Source organism: Terrapene carolina, unplaced genomic scaffold (assembly GCF_002925995.2).
Source record: "Terrapene carolina triunguis isolate 2854851 unplaced genomic scaffold, T_m_triunguis-2.0 Scaffold84, whole genome shotgun sequence".
In the NCBI taxonomy this organism is placed as follows: Eukaryota; Metazoa; Chordata; order Testudines; family Emydidae; genus Terrapene; species Terrapene triunguis.
The window spans coordinates 1,146,563-1,165,585 of NW_020664435.1; the positions used below are offsets into that span (position 1 = coordinate 1,146,563).

The following is a 19,023-nucleotide window of genomic DNA, read 5'->3' on the forward strand; positions in this document are numbered from 1 at the left end:
CTCCCCCCGGTCCTGTCCCTCCCCGACCCGCGACGCCCCCTTAGCCGGGGCGTGACGGCAAGACGGTGGCACCTCCCTCCGGCGCATGCGCAGCGGCGACCCTTTCTCTGTGCCGGTTGCCCCTCCCTGGCCCCGCCCCCAGGTCTCGGGAGCCGCCGGCCGTTGTTGTCAGTGCGTCGCGCTCGGAGTCGCCGCAGCGGCAGGAGCCGGGGACGGAGCAGGCGGGCGACGCCGGGCGCGGGACACGCAGAGCAGGACGCGGGCACAGGTCGAGCTGCTCCCGCCGCTGTTTCGCTGCCCCGCCTGGGCCCCGCTTCTCCCGGGGGCGCCTCCAGCTCCCAGCGGGGGGAGCGGCCGGTGACAGGGGCAGACGCCGCTGCCCATGTGGGGGGTGGCGCCCGGAGGAGCCGCTGCTGCGGGGGTACGTTACTGGCGCGGCGCGGGGGATCGGTGTCCCGGGGCTCCCGGCCCGGCTGGGCTGGCGGATAAGTAGGAGACCGTTCCCCGGGTCCGGCCTGCCCGCCGGGGCCCTGGCTCCCTCCCGGCCGGGCAATGGCGGCCTCGCCCCGGGGAGGCTGCGGGGCCCAGCGGCGGGGCAGTTCCCTGCGCCTGAAGGTCGGTACTGCCCGGGCTGCGGGAGCCACATCTCGTGTCTCCTTCTCCCGGCTTAGGCCGGCCGGGTGAGGGTTGGTGCGGGGCTGGAAGTGCCTGGGCAGGCGGGTGTGTGACACGACGACTCCCCCGTCCCGCCGCGCGTGTGTGTGACACGATGACCCCCCCGTCCCCGCGCACGCGTGTGTGTGACATGACGACCCCCCCCCCTTTCTCCCGCGCGTGTGTCATTTGTGGTACTATCAAAATCCAAACACGGGCAAAGCAGGCTCTAAGGGAAGAAACTGTGGTGGAGTTCATCCTCACCCCTCGCAACCTGTGGAGGGCAGGGACACCTATCGCGGTTTGCCTGTTCTATGTTTTGTGTTAAAAGGGTGAAATCTTTCTAGCTAGAGAAATCCGTAAACCATAACCCTAGCCACATTTTTGGGGGATGATACTGCCTCTTACTCTTTCAAACCAGAGGCATAGCCAACAGGTTTGTTCAGAGCGTGAGCTGGCATTCTTTCTTTGCTTAGAGGGAGTACCTCTGACAGACCTACAAACTGTAGGTGTCTCTTATCCTTTGGCAACAGGTGTATAGTCATGCCAATAACATTATTTCATTGAACTGCTGTTTCCAGGTTACTATAGAAATTAATTTGGCAAGTAGCCCTGTCCTGGAGAATGGCTTTTATAGATCTTAGTGGCTAGGTTCTGACACCCAGAAGCCACCCCACTAACGACATCCATCCATGAAATGTGTCTTTTTAAATCTATTTTATTGATTTCAGTTATTCATGAAGTCCTAGGGTAACTATGGTAAAATCCATGGTATCTTGAACATTGTGTGCAATTCTGATTGTCCCATCTCAAAAAGATGTATTAGAATTAGAAAATGTTGCCCTTCTCTCGTACAAAAACTATTATGGGTATGGAACAGTTTTTGTATGAGGAGAGATTAAAAAGACTGGGACTGTTCAGTTTAGAAAAGAGATGACTAAGGCCATGTCTACAATTACAAGCACAGCTGTAAGATCACTCATGCAGTTGTGTTATGATGACAGGAGAGAGCTCTCCCATCGACATAATAAAACCAGCTCAACAAGCGGCGGTAGCTGTGTCTGCAGAAGAGTGTCTTCTTCTGATGTAGCACTGTGCACACGAGCACTTATGCTGGCAAAATTTATGAGGCTCAGGGGGTTGTTTTTTTCACACCACTGAGCGACAGAAGTTTTGCTGACGCAAGTGCTAGTGTAGACATTGCCTAAGGGGAGGGGATATGATAGAGGTCTATTAAAATCATGAATGGTGTGGAGGAAGTGAATAGGGAAGTGTTGTTTATCCTTTCACATAAAGGGAAAAATTCTGTAGTGACCTGAGGGATGCTGGAGACAAACTTGACTTATCTCCAACTGGATTTTTTTACTGGTACATATGATAACTAGAGCATCTGTGGAAGGGTGCTTTCTGCACACACAAAGGTTGCCGAAGGGAGAAAGGTTTAAATTGGAGTATAAAAATGTTTGCTCATTACTGGGCAATTTTACATCCGTCCTCCCACTCTGTGCATCCTGTTGGAACTCAAGTGACTTCCTCAGTGGTATCAGAGCAGTTCCTGAAACAATAGAAGTGTGATCTAAGACTTATAGCCGTCTATTAGTGTGGATAAATTGCATCCAAATGATGTGAGTAGAGATTTGTTTATGCCATCTCTCTGTGGTGTACCTGTTACTTAGTTGTATAGGTTGCTACATTTTTGTTTTTGAACATTTTTATGGGGAATGCTTTTAGACCTCCAGAGGCACTTTTTTTCCTGTGTAGGGGAAGGAAGAAAATAAGAATCTTAGTAAAGTGGAATTTAAAGATGTGTGTTGAGACTGATTTATAGATTATAAAAGGGTTAAGCGCGTCTTGCAAGAAATGTGCCACCAAGGAATTGATTACTACTGAAATATTGTTGAAATCAGCTGAATTTTTGTTTTACGTAATGTGCTCCAATTGTCAACTACTGGGACTGAGGAGTCAATTGATTGTAGTGAGTAGCAATGACTGTTAGTTCTTGTAGGACTTGAAACAGATCAAACATTAAAATACTATGCAGTAACATGAGAGTCCTCAGAGCTGCGAACAAAGCCAGAGAAGACCAGATTTGACATATCAGATGTATTTAAGGTAATAAAAAGCTGGAAATCTTAAAACAAACAACCCCCACAGCCTACCTGTATTCTTTGTATAACATAAAGAAGCTCAAAAAAAAAAGTACAGACCCAATTTATTTCCTTAGTATGGTGGGTGACATAAATTACATTTCAGTCTTAGTGATATTCCTTATATTTCAATCCTGTTAGAACTGAAGTGAACTTTTTATGTGTGCCCAGTGTAGGTGACTTAATGCTTTCTTTTTTGTCTGGTTGTGCAGTAGATCAAACAGTTTAAATTCTGGTAACTGAAGTGAATGCAATGTGAAGACATATTGGTACATCATTTTTAAACTGGATATGTGCATTTGTTATACTGAAACCTCTAATCCTCACCTTTCTCTCCTTCAGTCTATTCATAATGTTACAAAGAGAATCTTTCTCACACACTGCTCTGACCACCTCATCTTCTCTTCAAATCCCTCTAACTTCCTGCCTTCTGAATCAGGTTTAAACAGCCCCTCTCCAGTCTACATCTTCATTTGAATCTTGCTCCCTTCACTCTTCCAACACCTTGTGTCTGACCACTTTCTCTTCATCCTTCTTGCTTTCTTGCCTCTCTTTCTATGCTATCCCTTATGACTAGTATATCCTTGCTGTCATGGTGAATGCAGCAAGCTTCCTCTCTTTCATATATGTCCTCAAAACACACTTCTTCCATGACACTTGCCAGTAATACCCCCCAACTGTCCCGCACTCCAAGAAATCCCCGGATTATTATGGCATTATTATTATAATAATTAATTTAAAAACTTTTTTGCTGTACTGCTGTGCATCCAATCAACAGGTGGTTTGTGTTATTTTAGAGGGTAAGTTCCGGGGGGCAGGGACATGTCCTTCTATATGTTCTGTACAGAGCTGAACTTACTGTGTGCAGCAAATAAATAAATACTATAAGGTAAGTTAACAACTTAAGTGGTGGTGCACTAGTATGTTACATTTCTAGAGCCTTTCCAAATTACTTCTGAAATGTAATTGACATTGAAATGCAACCACATCTGTAGTGTAAAGTAGCTGCTGTTTAAAGAGCACATGACAGTAGTACACAGCATCTCAAGCATGTGAAAATTTGTGTATTCAGTTGAAATTTCAGAGAATACAGCTAAGTCAGAATGTAGACACCCACACAGAAATCTGGCCAGGATGATAGGGTTGAGAACCCTGTTGCAAAAAGAAGGTGGCATGCAATCTTTACTAATCACTAATGGACAAGATCTCTCTTTCATCTTAGACTGCATCTCTCAACTTCACAGTGAATGCTATTACCATGATGGGGCACTGGTATTATATGAAGTTGTATGGAAAAGTTTCTATTTATTGATTCACGAACATGACTCCTGCATCATCCTGTGTTTTCTTCAGCAGTCTCACATCCCATTAGTGACCAGGCATAACCACGTTTATCTTGAGATATAAGATTACAGCTCAGGATTTTATGGCTGCAGTTCATATATATTAAGGAATGATAAATTTCAGTTTTCTGCTAATTCTTAAGTAACTTAAGATGTTAGTAATGAAGGTGTAGATAGAAGCTGAGTAACTGGGTGGGGAAGAACAGTGTTATTGAACTTTAAGGAAAAGCAGTTTTTGGCTACAGGTCTCAGTGGGAAGGTTCCAGTATTATAAAGGCATATGTGTCCAAGCCAAGTTGGTATTCTGAACATTTATGGTATCAGACATTTATTAAACCAGTGATGGTCTAGGATTTAGTTCACAAGCATACCGTGGAAATCTTACTTTAAGAGGTGGCGTGGCTTACAATAGGTTTTATACGTACTTGTCTCCGTATTCAGACATGGAACAGCATTTAACACTTCTACCTCAGTCCGTGTGGATAAAAAAAAATCTTGATTTGTGCTTGTTTATTAATGTTACCTTTGTCTGAGTGTGCTTACAATAATGGATTAATCTCATTTGATTTAAAAAAAAAAAAAAATTGGTCCAAAGTATCAGCTGAACAGCTGTTGAAATGTTTTGAAGTCCAAGTATTAGTATCTTTTATCTTTGTTTATTCAACAAATATTTGCTAGCCTTCCAGTGGAGGGAAATAATGGTTTTTTTTTTTTTTTTTAAATCTCTGCTTACCTAGGAGCGAGGGAAAGAAGAATGCAAAACTGGCATCAGTACCTGATATGGAAATATCATTAGACATTTGGAAAGGATGAAGAAAGTCTGAGACTTCATGAACAAAGAACAAACCCAGATGATATCTCTGAAAGGGGCACTGTCAAGGTTGGTGGAACCCAAATTTGATCAGTCTTTTCCTTCTGTTACAAAATCCTTGCAATTAACTTTCTCAAAATAAATGTTTGTGCCGCCATTCGTGACCAGACCTACAATAATAAAGGATATGCATATTGCAGAAGGGTAGACTTTCATCAGAGTAATACATCATTTCAAGCTTCCAAACAGTTATTATAAAATGATGGCTGGGGAGGATGAAGAGGGAAGATGTTGAGGGATTTATAATTCTGAAGTTTAGGGGAAAATACTTGGATAATGCCAATTAATCTTCAAAACAAATCTTGGCTTGAGAAGATTATATGGTTTTATTTCTGGATTCAGGAAAGACTGACCAAAATGCTTGGTTTCTGGGCTTCTTCTTAGATTTGCTTTTTCTTTGTGGATGAATTGTTGTCAATTAATTGTTGGTTGGATTATGGGTAGCTGAGGTCTACTGTGGGTTTGTTGTGCTAGGGGAGAAGTTGTTTGCTGCTCTAGTGAGTATTATGGCATGCTGCAAAAATATGTTTGAGTATGTGAACCGTCAAAATGGATTTATTTTAGTACTATGAAGATTTGATATAACTGAAGAAACTTTATAACTAAGAATTTCTAGGTCTGCCTATTCACAAAATAATGGACCTTTATAATTACGTCATCCTGACTACCATCTTGCTTTCTACCCTGCTCTGTTACTTTTGCAATTACTATCTTAAGAGGTAGTATTAGATGTTAGCAGTTTACACCATTAGTGCTTTATTTTTTTGGAAAGCTTTCCAACCCTTCACTATAAAAGTCTGTGATAAATCTGTCAAAATTGAAGTGTGGTTGGAGAACAAATTTATGATCAGAATCGTGGGTATTTTCTGGTTAACTTTTTCACCACACACAGGGCGTATAAATGAAGGATGTAAACTGCTGGAAGTTGAGATTCCCAACTTTCCATTGGTGGTATGACATTTGTTTCTAGCTGTGGTGGTCCATAAGATATCAAACCTTAATGTTTTCTAGATTGGGTGACCACTGAAATACAGTGGTGGTGCTTGACTAGGAAAGAACATAACAATTCTGAGACTTGCAGAATTTTCATTCTTTGCTGTTTAAATATAAGACTACAGTACTTCACGTGCCTAGCTTTGGTACTTGGAATTCTCTTCCCAAACCATTTGTATAAAGGGGGCTGGGTAGCAATGATATTAACTGATGTGCCCCTCCCTCTGTTGATTCCATGTGCTATTCAAAATATATTGGTGATCAGTGAGATCATGAAGAGTTGGACACTTCCCTTGTTACATCTAATCTGATTTAGTTCCCTGTGGTTGACTTTTGAATCAGATTTCACCAGTTATTTCTTACAGTACCTGAGGGAAGCCACTTTTGGGATGGAGTTGGCCATTTCAATGGCCAAAGGTGAAAGAGTGTTTCAATCAATTGGTTAAAAATCTCTATTCTTCCATCTTTGTGCCCCGTTGATATATGTTGGGCTACATATAGTGGTCTTCCTAAACCCTCTATATCAGAGATAACTTTATTTCCATCCCTTTTACCCACTGAAAAATACCTTCTAATGCTGTTACTTTTTGACTGAAATAAAAACTAAATACATAACAGAACCTGCAGGATGGTTCTCCAGTTTTTCAAACACACTTGCAATCAGGAACATCTATTGGATGATATGTTTGACAGTCCTCTCTATTTCCAGTCAAAACTGGGTTTTGTTCAGCAAAAAATCCCTCGTAATTAAACATTAGCTTTGCATTTATACCACTTTAACCAAATAAACGTAAGTCATATTTTCTCTTGAGCTATCTTGAAAGCCATGTTTTGACCAAGTATGTTTTTTGTGTCCCAGTTAAGTACAGAAAATAAGACTTAATGGAAATGGATAATGCTTTCCATTAGCAGATAGCAAAGCACTTTACAAAGGAGTTAAGTCTCATTATCCCCATTTTACAGATGGAGAAACTGAGGCATACAGTGGTGAAGTGACTTGGCCAAGGTCACCCAGCAGGCAAGTGGTAGAGCTGAGAATAGAATGGAGATCTCCTGAGTCCCATTCCAGTGCTCTTAAAAGCATTAATGAAATAATAGTAATTGAATTTTTCAAGCTTAGAATATTTGAAATGTTGGTGATATTTGTGAATTATAATAAATAATTGTGTGCCTGTTGGCTACTAATGAATACTTTTCTTTTCCTCTCAAACCTTGTTAAGTTTACGGTTGATGTCCTATGTTTCAATTTTCTAAGACTTAGTTTAAACACATAGATTAAAAAGGTTGCCATCAGTTAGGAATGCATGACTTTAGATTAAGTTCACAATTTTGGGGGAATGTATTGCTGGATTTGCAACTCAGTTCTAGCTTACCTGTTGTGTAAAAATGGGAAACAAAAATGCAGCATTAATATGGAAAGTCTTTGTTCTTCTTCGAGTGCTTGTTCATGTCGATTCCAATCGGTGGCCAGAAGATTTTTCCCTTAGCAGCATCCGTCGGGTCGGCCTGGGCACCCCCTGGAGTTGCGCCCTCATGGCGCCTAATATATAGCCCTGCTGACCCGCCACTCCTGAAGCTTAATTGGATGGGGCCCAGAATATTGGCAGAATCTAGGTGGAGTTGGAGGTGATCTCTGCAAGCTTCTCAGTTACTTTGCTCAAGAATAGAAGGCTAGATACTGGATAGTAATTTCTTAACTAATAGTCAGATTGTGATGTGGTTCAGGAACACTGTTAGGTCTCTTTTTAGAGGAGATATTAATGAGCTCAGTTAGGGGGCAGAGACTTTCTCAATATTTTCACTATCTGACAAGGGCATGGATTAGGGTTGCAGCCTCCTTCATGGCTTCATTTTCTTGCAGTACTTCCTGTTTGTGAGCATAGACTGAATTTGGATATAGAGGGTTTCTTGTGTTGATTCCTGGTGTTGTGAATGACTTTCTCGAGAAGTAGGCTAATTGTTCTTTGAAGTGGGAGGTGTTGGGTTCTGGAATTGAGTGCAGACTTTCTGGGTTAGAAGACTTTCTGGGTTAGAAGACTCCTCGTCCCCTTATTGACTGTGTCCTTTTAAGACTTTCCCTGTTTCTTTTACAGTCCCATGGCTATGTTTTTGTAGTGCTCTTTTTAATATCCAAATACATTTGTTGAAATTCTAAGTAACTTTTTAAATACAGAAGGGACTTTCATTGCAATAAAAGGCAATTTTACTATTGACTTAAATGGCGCTAAAGTTGGACACTTGGTTTTTAAAAGTGAAATGAACTGGCTGTTGGAGTTACATTTGGGGCGAAGTGCCTGAAATCCAGTGACTAAAGGAAAGCTATCAGAGGGGAGCAGACATTTTTTTTAACCTATGGAGTTGGCACATCTACTTTTGAGCTTCAAGTTTGTCCTGTGGGTTGTTTCACTTGCAAAGTTTTAATTGAGAGCCAAGTGACAATGTCAGATTAAAGATTATTTAAAAAAAATAATTGTCCTTTTTATGGTGCATAAACATATCAAACACTTAATCACAACCTTTTAATTTTTTAATTGCTATAGTTTGCATGTTGCTGTTCTATTGGTAAATGATCATTAAATTTATGAGGTAGAAAATGAAATCTAGTGCCTCATTCTGAGGTGTGGTAAATGGGAAATTGTTACCCAACATATTTCAGAGTCACTGCAATAGAACATTGATCCAAGAAACGGGTGTGTTTCACCTCATTTTTTGGCATATATTAACACTTGTGTTGCGGCACATAACAGTTATTGTGTGATCTGAAGTTCTATTGGCATGACTTTCAATTCTTATGACTATCTCCCCTGTTTTAACAAGAACATGTAGACTTCAGCTTTTAAGGGCTTCTATAATTGACCATGTTTATACTGTAGTCATGTGGAAGAACTAATTTATCCAAACTACAGCTTCCTTGAAGTGTTAATCACACATTATATTTTCCAAATCCAAGGCACATCAAGGGTATCCAGTTTTCGAGAGAAGTTTTTGGGTATCGTGAGGTTCCTCTAATGCCCTTCGAGTAAATTTCTCTTGAAATTCCGTTACTCTTTATCTCATTGTGCCTTTGAAACTCACTTTCTTCAAACACATTGACAGCATGGTTTTCTGACTGGTGCTGGTCAGCAGTGCATTGCTTTAGTTAGGGTCTTGGCAAAACATGCTTTTTGAAGAACTCACCTGCTGAATAACTTCAGAAGTATTCTATAAAGCCCACATTGCAATTATTTTTGAATGGCTTACACTAAGGAGCAAGTGAATATATGTAATCTTGTTTCTCTTTCTATGTTTTAGATACGTTTGGCAGTGAAAATGGATTACTTATTTGGAACAAATATGCTTATATGAGAAGATCCCAATTCCAAACAGTTTAAACATTAGTCCTTCTTCAGGAACAGTATGGCAGGCTTCAAACGAGGGTATGATGGAAAAATTGCTGGACTATATGATTTGGATAAAACCTTGGGCAGAGGCCACTTTGCTGTGGTCAAACTTGCCCGGCATGTCTTTACAGGTGAAAAAGTAGCAGTGAAAGTAATTGACAAGACCAAACTGGACTCTCTGGCCACTGGGCATCTTTTCCAAGAAGTTAGATGCATGAAACTAGTGCAGCATCCCAATATTGTTCGTCTGTATGAAGTGATTGACACCCAGACCAAACTTTACCTTATCTTGGAGCTTGGTGATGGAGGAGATATGTTTGATTACATCATGAAACATGAAGAGGGACTTAATGAGGACCTGGCTAAGAAATACTTTGCTCAGATAGTTCATGCTATATCTTATTGCCATAAACTACATGTAGTTCACAGAGACTTAAAACCAGAAAATGTTGTCTTCTTTGAAAAACAAGGACTTGTGAAATTGACTGACTTTGGCTTCAGCAACAAATTTCAGCCTGGAAAGAAGCTCACTACCAGTTGCGGATCTCTAGCATATTCTGCTCCTGAAATTCTACTTGGGGATGAATATGATGCACCAGCAGTGGGTAAGTCACACTTCTTAAATTTGACTAGTAATATTAACTTATGTACCTCAGCATTTTACCAGTTAGATGTTTTCCCTTCCAAAATAATGCCATCCTTGGAAGACAAGAAGTCGTATAGTAAAGGTCAGATCACTGAGTCAAGGTTACAATAGCTTTATCTGAAGGAGACAATATTTAGCCTATTTAAGAAGAACTTTCAAACTGCTTGTTAAATCTTTTATTTTTATCTTAAAGCTCATAAAAATGGAAACCCATGCAATATATGCACTGGATTAAAATATGAATAGTAAGGTGTATGCAGTATGCCTTCTGGTATATAGTGATTCAAACAAAATCCAGCTCCTTTCATGGGGAACAAAAAGGTAAAATTAAAAACGAAACAAAACTCCCCAAATCTAAACACACAAGAATCACTTGCCTCACAAACAGAAGTAAACTTTGAGAACGAGCAGTTCTTCTTTTGAGTGGTTGCCCGTGTATATTCCATTCTTGGCGAGCATTTGCTTGAAATCCGAGTCTTTTGGCCAGCAGTGTCTGAGTGCTCCCATACAGCCTGAGGGCCTTTGTGCTCCTACACCAAGGGCATGCAGCATGGGACGTACTGCCACTCAGTTACTTCTTACTACTTGTGACTTTGACACGGTGCGCCCAGAGTCCATGATCACTAAATCTAAATTTTCCTTATTAAGAGAGAAAGTGTATATATTAGTACAGTAAATTTGGTTTAGTTAGTTGCCTGTTGGCACCACCTCTTTGATAGGTTTCACTTAGTTCTGTGAAGTCTTTAATACTTGTACATATTCCCAACTGGGATCTTTCAGTACCAGTGCTTAAAGATGTTGCAGTCAAAGTCTCTGGGATTAAATTTTGACCCCCATTGTGAGGCAGCAGTTCCCATTAATGATGGGCACACAAAATCTCATTGTTTGGAGGAGTCACATTTCCCCTTAAATGCACCACAACATGGTTTCTGGATGGATCTCAGAAATAGAGGTTATGATCAACTGATGTACAGAACATTATAACAAATAATAGGAAAGACTCTGTCAGACAAACTTACTAAGTGGAGAAGATTTTTGGCGTGGTGTGAACATCATCTCTGACAGCCTCCTGAGATGTACGTTCCTGCAATGTTAGATTATCTGCTCTCTCTAAAGAACTCTGGGCTTTCACTTAGCTCTGTCAGGGTGCATCTTTCAGCTATTAACACTTACCATTCATCTACAGGAGTATTCTGTTTTTTTCCCATCCTACAATGTTCAGATTCCTCAGGGGTTTAAGGGTTTTTCTACTTATAAGGGAAGGCAATCCCCACATGGATTCTTAATGTAGCACTGGGGGGCCTCATGAGACCCCTGTTTGAGCCCATGGTAAATTCTCTTCTGTATCTATCCATGAAAAGCTTCCTACTAGCAATCACATCAGTTAAGAGGATTGGGGAGAGAGGTGAACTCAAGGCATTGTGACAAAGTTCCTCCTCTATCTTGGTGGGTCCTGCGCTTATTGACGGATTTTCTTGCCTCAGAGATTCACCATGTGGGTTGGGGAACAGCTCAGAGACCTTCCCTTCTGGAAGAACCCACAGTCCAGGTCAATTGGGAGGTTTGGGGGGAACCCGGGCCTGCTCTCTACTCCAGGTTCCAGCCCAGGGCCCTGTGGACTGCAGCTGTCTATAGTGCCTCCTGTAACAGCTGCATGACAGCTACAACTCCCTGAGCTACTTCCCCATGGCCTCCTCCAAACACCTTCCTTATTCTCACCACAGGACCTTCCTCCTGGTGTCTGATAATGCTTGTGCTCCTCAGTCCTCCAGCAGCACACCCTCTCACTCTCAGCTCCTTGCGCCTCTTGCTCCCAGCTCCTCACACTCTCGCACTACAAACTGAAGTGAGCTCCTTTTAAAACCCAGGTGCCCTGATTAGCCTGCCTTAATTGATTCTAGCAGCTTCTTCTTAATTGGCTCCAGGTGTCCTAATTAGCCTGCCTGCCTTAACTGGTTCTAGCAGGTTCCTGATTACTCTAGTGCAGCCCCTTCTCTGGTCACTCAGGGAACAGAAAACTACTCATCCAGTGACCAGTATATTTGCCCTCTACCAGACTCCTGTACCCCACTGGTCTGGGTCTGTCACAGCATACTCCATCTATCCTGTTTTCCATTCTGAACTGGTTTTTCTTCGGCCACATCCTAATTTCTTTCTTACTGAAAATATTGTCAGACTTCTGTTTTAAATCAGACTGTCTTACCTACCTACATTTTCCTCAGACCTCAGTCTAATCACAGGAACTCTAAACGACATACCCTTAATAATCATAGGGCTGTAGCTTTTTACTTACAGAAAACAAAACCCTTCCGGGCCTCCCTAAGGCAATTGTCCTTTGCAGAGAGGATGAAAGACCATACTGTTTACTTCCAAACATTATCTAAATGGGTTATTGGATTCTGCTGTGAACTAGCAACATTAGATTCTCCAGTTAATATTAGAACTCATTCCACTAGAATGCAAGCAACTTCCGCTGCTTCCTTGAGAAGTAGTCCCATAATGGACATTTGTAAAGCATCCACCTGGGATTCCATACATACCTTCAGAGCAGATGCTGCTTTTGGCAGGGATGTTTAGAGTCTAGATAAGACTTTAAGCACCCACCACCTTAGTTCGGGTTACTGCTTGGGAGTCACCAAGAATGGAATATGTATATAGACAAGCACTCCAAGAGTTGCTTTACTTGCACAGTAACTAGAATTCTTTGAGATGTGTAATATATATATAAATATATGGGCAACACAACCTGACCTCCTTTCCCTTTGCCAGAGGATCCAGGTGTAAATTGGATTCTGGGATTGGCCCTGCACTGCCCTTTGTGACCAAGGGGGCATTTGCCGCACATGTGGACACAATGGGCACTACTGGCCAAAGACTCCAATCTTGAGTGTGTGGGACACATGTGCACCAATAGTAGAAAATATATATATGGACCAGTGTTTCTCAACACATGGGTGGAAACTCAAAAGTGGGTCGCAAGAATGTATGAAAGAGTTGCGAACAAATTTAAAAATAGATCATATTTTGCTACAACTTTTAAAAAATAGATGCCGCTTGTGCTTCACTGTATGTTAATGCTGTGCATACCAATGATATTACCACCCTTACTTCTGCGCTGCTACTGGCTGTGGCTTTAACTTGTTATGATTGTTTGTTTGTTTTGTTTTATTATTACATGTAGTGGGTAATAAGTATTTTGGGGCTAAAATACTTGTTTGTTTTCTACTTAAGCTATTTACTGGGTTGGAACTGACCATCAATGTTTACAAATGGGTCCTGGTCCAAAAAAGTTTGAGAACCACTGATATAGACAACACACCTTAAGCTCCAGTAACTGTGTACAGATGAGTAATTTGTCTTTCACATGGTGACTGTTGTGATTTTTGTCTTGGAGCATAATGTAATAAAATCTCATTCTATGGTCAAGTTAGTCATAGAAAGTTAAGGAAGGAGTCATTGGATTCGTACTAATGTATCATAATTTCTGTGGTGTCACCTTCTGTGGCAGGGTGACTCGCTTCCAGCTCTAGGTCGTCCTGTTGGTGGAAATTTTGATAATGCAATGTCTTTGGAAATGGGTTGAGTTGGGTATCATTCAGCCCCTTTTCCCGTGATCACAGTGGTACCAAACATGACAAACCTAGAATAGTTACGTAGGTATATATTGGAGAAAATGTTTAAAAATTGAATTTTTTAGAAATTATACTTACACACAGGTATACATTGCTTACATTAAAAGGACATTGAACTTGCCTAATCCTAGGGAAGTTGTCCTTGACATGTAGGACTGAAAACATTTATTCATCAGTGACATCTGTCTGGGGCACCATTGCTAGACATGTTGTCACGCCAATCCTTGTCCAAGCCGCACTTGCACATCTCCATACAAAACAGGGTGCCAGCCAAACATTTGCAAGATAGTGAGCATCTGGTCTTTGCACATGAGTGTTTGATTTGCTGAAAGATTGATTTGGGAGTGCATAGTATTTCACATATAGCTGATGTGATTAGTCCATCCTCCAAGACCCATCCATGTGTGATAGCGGAGGGTAGTTTTGGGTGCGCTTGATCATCCTGGAGCCATTCTGTTGCTCGATAAATTTCCCTCGTATTAGCAGCTATAAATGCACCCTTGTCCATGGTAATTTTTCTCCTTTTGTCTGCTTCTTGGAAAACATCCACCAACTCTGCCAGTGTCGTAATGTTGGTTTTTAAATGGTAAACTTGGTATATGAATGCCTCAAGTGCATTTATGGCCTCATCAGTGACTGTCTCAGCCATTCCAAGCAGCCTCAGAGTGAGGAGAGAGTCTTCAGAGGCAGAATCGAATGCCTTTCAGAAAGATAATTTTGGTCTTTCTAGGCAACTTTCCAGTAGTGTCACATGCTGAAAGGTCGTGGAAACTGGCAGTACGGTGGCTTTTAACAGTTTCAGTGATAGGAACGCATCTCTGAGGGATATACAGGAATTCTGTTCCTCAGCAGCAGGCACAAAAACAGAATCTTGCAGAAGTCTTGGGTAGTATCTCAGAGAGAGTACTAGAACATCTGTCTTGTGCAAAAAATCTGGAGTTTAGTTGCACTTTTCTCTGTGGCATTGATAGCATGTGAAATAATTTTAGCATGAGCCTCCTTATGGGAACTATGAGGAAACTCCACTGACCACTGCGAGGCAGCAGCTTCATTATGCCATGTGACGATGAAATTCTTTGAATAATTCTTTGCATGCTGGAGCATTTTTCCTTCATGGTGTGTAGTTAACTCATCCTTTGTGGGTATATGAGGCAGTAGCTTCTTCATTATGAGATCGGAGAAGTTTGTGGAGTCAGTGATTTTTGTATTGGACAGTCATGGAGTCACTACTTTCTGGTAATATTTTTAATTGAATCCTCTGCATACATGTCAACTATGAGGTAGACTTTGTCGTAGTCCCAGTATTTTCTCTGTAGCCTCAGAATGAAATGTTCAGCCAAATCTGAGCAGTTTCTGATGTGTTGAGAGCTTGTACCTCAGCTATACCATCGATGATTGCTAAGGTGAAAGTCCTCTGCTAGCACAAGGTACTGGTCACGTCAGTAAGTGCTGGCTTAGGAAGACCATGTAAGATGTACATTAGTTTGCTTTTCGCCTGTCACATATGCATGCAACATACGTTTTGTCACATTCAAATGTCAATCCTGGTGTCACAGATAACTCGAAGTTTCCCAGAGTCTCGTGTTGCTCAACATCATGCTGAAATCTGGATAATACCAGGAGATGAGCCAACAATGACCTGTTTGTGGTCCGCCCTATAATGGTCCCTGCCACCTTCACTCTGACATTCTTTGCATTCAAGCACAGCTTTTGTCTGTTCTTCTTAATTGGAGCCCATAGAATGATGGAGCCATAGATAATTCTTTGGGTTTTGAAGGCTTCACACAAATCATAGTCCAAAGTATTCATTTGACTGACATCTTTAGCTATCTCATCACTGAAGACTGCTTTCATCATGATATTAATGAGCTCCAGTCTGTCGTACGCGAATGGGTTGCTGATGCAAGTAAGCTCATCCTGTATCTTTAAAATCACCCGCCAACCCCAGCATTTAACACTACTTAATGAGTCTAGATGATGCTTGGTTACTTGTGAGAAAGTCGTATAAACTACATCCATATCCCAGAGTTCATCTTCAATAAGTAGTTTAAGTGCCTTTCTGCTAAGCATTTGTTCCTCTTCAATCCTGATCAAAGCACATATTTCTATGTATTTAGCCTCTATGTCAGTCATTGCCACTCCTTTAGAGCCTCTGCGAGAATTTATGAACTCCAGCTGAGTCTCACAGTTTGTAGTAGTAAAGTCAGTATTTGTTTCTGTTATTTCTACCTTTTGATGCATCACATTACATATGTTCATGGTGTAGCACTCAGAATGATATGCAATGTGGTATGTGTGGGTGTCTTTTGGGTCAGTTGCACCCATTTTACTTTCCATGCAATGTTCTTGCTAAGAGTGACTGCTTCATACAGTTTCTCACCCATTGAAACCATGTTTAATGAATGCTGTTGGGTTTCTGGGTTACCGCAGAAAGGTAGGGTTCTTCTCGAAATGCATGCCATGGGACCTACTATAAGGTGAGTCTCACCACAGTTGGCACTTGTCCTAGCACTTTCAACTCTTTCCTGATGCTTGATGTACTTCCTCTTCAACCTTGCCAAATGCAGTTTATGGGTGTACTTCTTATATCATGTAAGGTGCCACCAAGTGTTGTGTTTAACCAGGTCCTCCATGATGGTATTCTCCAAAGATTCAGCAACTAGTTGGTACTCTTCATCTCCCCACTGAAGCCTAAAAATGCTCAAGACCAAAAAACCCAAGGATTTTCTAATAAAATCGTAATTAATTGTTATTTAATGTATGTTATGTAACTGTGTATACCATTTGCAGATGTATTCAACTAATTTCTACCTGGATACTGATGTCTTGATCACTCATTACAACTCTTTTTACATCATAAAGCTGATAATCAATATCAGTGAGTTGCTGCTTTTTTGCTCATGAGGCAAATCAACTTGAAGCACACCTTCCATTTATAGTAATCTGTAACATTAAAAAGTTCATGGATCGCGTTCTGAGCATTAATTGATAACACAGTACTGTCAATCAAGGACCACAATTTAATTTTGTGAAAGCTGTGTATTTGACATGCCTGTGTTAAAGTATAATTAAAAGTTGATATGTAAACATTCTCAAATATATATCTACAAAATTGTTCTAGGTTTGTCTTGTTTGGTACCATTGTGATTGTGGGAGAATGGGCTTTCGAATGATATCCAACTTGACCCATTTCCAATGACATCGTAATATCAACATTTCCACCAACTGGAGGACCTCAGGGTGAGAGGGAGCAAGTTCCCCTGCCTGCCACGCTGCAGAGGGTGATGCCATTGAAATTATAAATTTTTACGAATCAAATGACACCTCCCTTACCTTTATATCATTAACTTGCCCACAGAATTACACATGCTCCCAGACTAGATGATCTAATGGGAACTGGGAACCAGCAGTTAAAGGATGAGATGCTGACCTTACCTTTAAAAGTAGCAGTGCAGACACAATTAACTAAAGAAAAATAAAATAACAATGAGAACGCACTAATGTCTAAGAACTAAACTTTGGAGATGGCTAGTTTCTCCTACCTGCTGGAGATGGGAATAATTGGAGATTGCCAGGGTGTCAAATGTTAATTATAGTTATTGCCTTCGAAGTTCTAGTTTGCTTGTTTCCTCCTACTGGACGGGAGGGATCATGCTAGCTATCTGGGCTAACATATTAAGAAGGGTGAGAGAACTCTTTTTCCTAACTTCTGATATTACTCCTGAGCTAATTCTGTGCCCAAAAAATAAAAATTATGTGCACAATATTGCAAAATTCTGCAAATTTTATTTGTCAATAAATAAATGTGGCTCCAGCATGGCAATGGGGAGCATAGGCCACTGGCTGCATTGAAGTGGGAGATCACCCTGAAACCCCACCATCTCTGACACAGTGCAAGGGCTGGGCCTGCCCCAGAAACACCCCAGATCCAAGTGTTGATGGGGCTTAGTGTGGTGGGATCCAGGGGTGGGGTGAGAGGTTTCTGTGTGGGGCAGTCTGGATGTGGGTGGCTCAGTGGGAGATCTGGATACACAGAGGCTCGTTTGGGGGACTCTGCTGGGGATCCAGGTGAATGTGGTTTGGGCTTGGGGGGCAGTCTGGGTGTGGGGAGATGGGGCTTGACAGGTGGGGGGGCTGAGTGAGGGGGTCCAGGTGCTGGGGGAGTGGAGCTTGATGGGATGGGGCTCCAGATGCAGCTGGTTGGGGATCAGCGGGGTGGGGTCTGGGTGTGTGGGGCTTGTCTGAGGGTCCAGGTGTAAGAGGGTAGGGCTTGTCAAGGTTCAATGGGCCTGCATAATGGGGGAGCCAGCTGCTGTCGAGGTGATGCCGCATGCCGGGCTCCTGCTTCCCTCCTGCGATTCTCCTATCCCCTTTTCTTCTCCATCCCCCTCCCCCAGTCCCCTCTCCCTGCCCCATGTTTTGCAAGAGACTCTTTTCTCATCTCAGAAGTATAATGCAGAACTTTTAAAATACAGGTTTGTTTTTTTTTAATTCTTATATTGGTGGTCTGATCCGACCTGCACTTAAAAATGTTAGGTGCATTGAATGACCACCTTCAGGTGAAAATAGACCTCACATCTTGTTTCTTGTAAATGCCACTGTACCACTTAAGTCCTATCCTTGTACATTGTAGATAAGTGCCTATATAACTAGCTATGCACACTATTCCTAAAGGGCAGTATGATATGCAACTGGTTGAGCTGATCCAGAGCAAGTATCCAACACAATAATGAGCAGGACATGCAGAAGATGTGGCCGGAAGAAAACTAAGTCTATAGAAAAACGAGCAGGAAACTAGTTCTCATTTTTTTGTCTCAGGTTAATATACCAGCCAGTCGGTGACCCAGGAGTTTTAAATGCAGGTCAACAGATAGTTTGGCGGACAATAAGTAATTATATTTAAATTGTCTGGGCTGCTGGGCAATAGGATTTTTCCTAATCTTGCAGAAGGATTACTAATTTTGTATTAAAAAAAAAAAAAAAAAAACCCTGTGTGTCCCAGTTTTCATCACTTTTTAAAAAGATTTTATAGTGCATTACAATGGAGAGTGCTGTCACCGATCTTTCCTGTATGGCAAATGAGTCTAGGTTGCCTGAGAGAAAATGTAGATTTTACCATACTGATTTCTGGATTGCGTAGACCAATATTTTGTCTCTGTCACTGGCCATTAACTTGTGCTTCAAAGGAATGTGTAAACCCACAAAATACAACTGGCTAATTGTGCAGTGCTGTAAGTGTGTGTGTGTGTGTGTGTGTGTGAGAGAGAGAGAGAGAGAGAGAGAGAGAATGGGGAGAACTTTCTTGACCTTTGCAGGTGATAAACTTTCATGAGACCAGCGTCCTGTGTATTGTGACC

At 41.6% G+C, this 19,023-nt stretch overlaps 1 protein-coding gene across 1 annotated transcript in view; it reads left to right on the forward strand.

Moving 5' to 3' along the window:
* Positions 1-169: 169 nt before the first annotated feature.
* SNRK (SNF related kinase) overlaps positions 170-19,023 on the forward strand; it is an 82,871-nt gene continuing 64,017 nt past the window's right edge. The window contains exons 1-3 of the mRNA XM_024224301.2: positions 170-421; positions 4,882-5,024; positions 9,300-9,993. Coding sequence (XP_024080069.1) covers positions 9,405-9,993 — 589 coding nt within the window. The 5' untranslated portion in view covers positions 170-421; positions 4,882-5,024; positions 9,300-9,404. The remainder of the gene's footprint in view (positions 422-4,881; positions 5,025-9,299; positions 9,994-19,023) is intronic.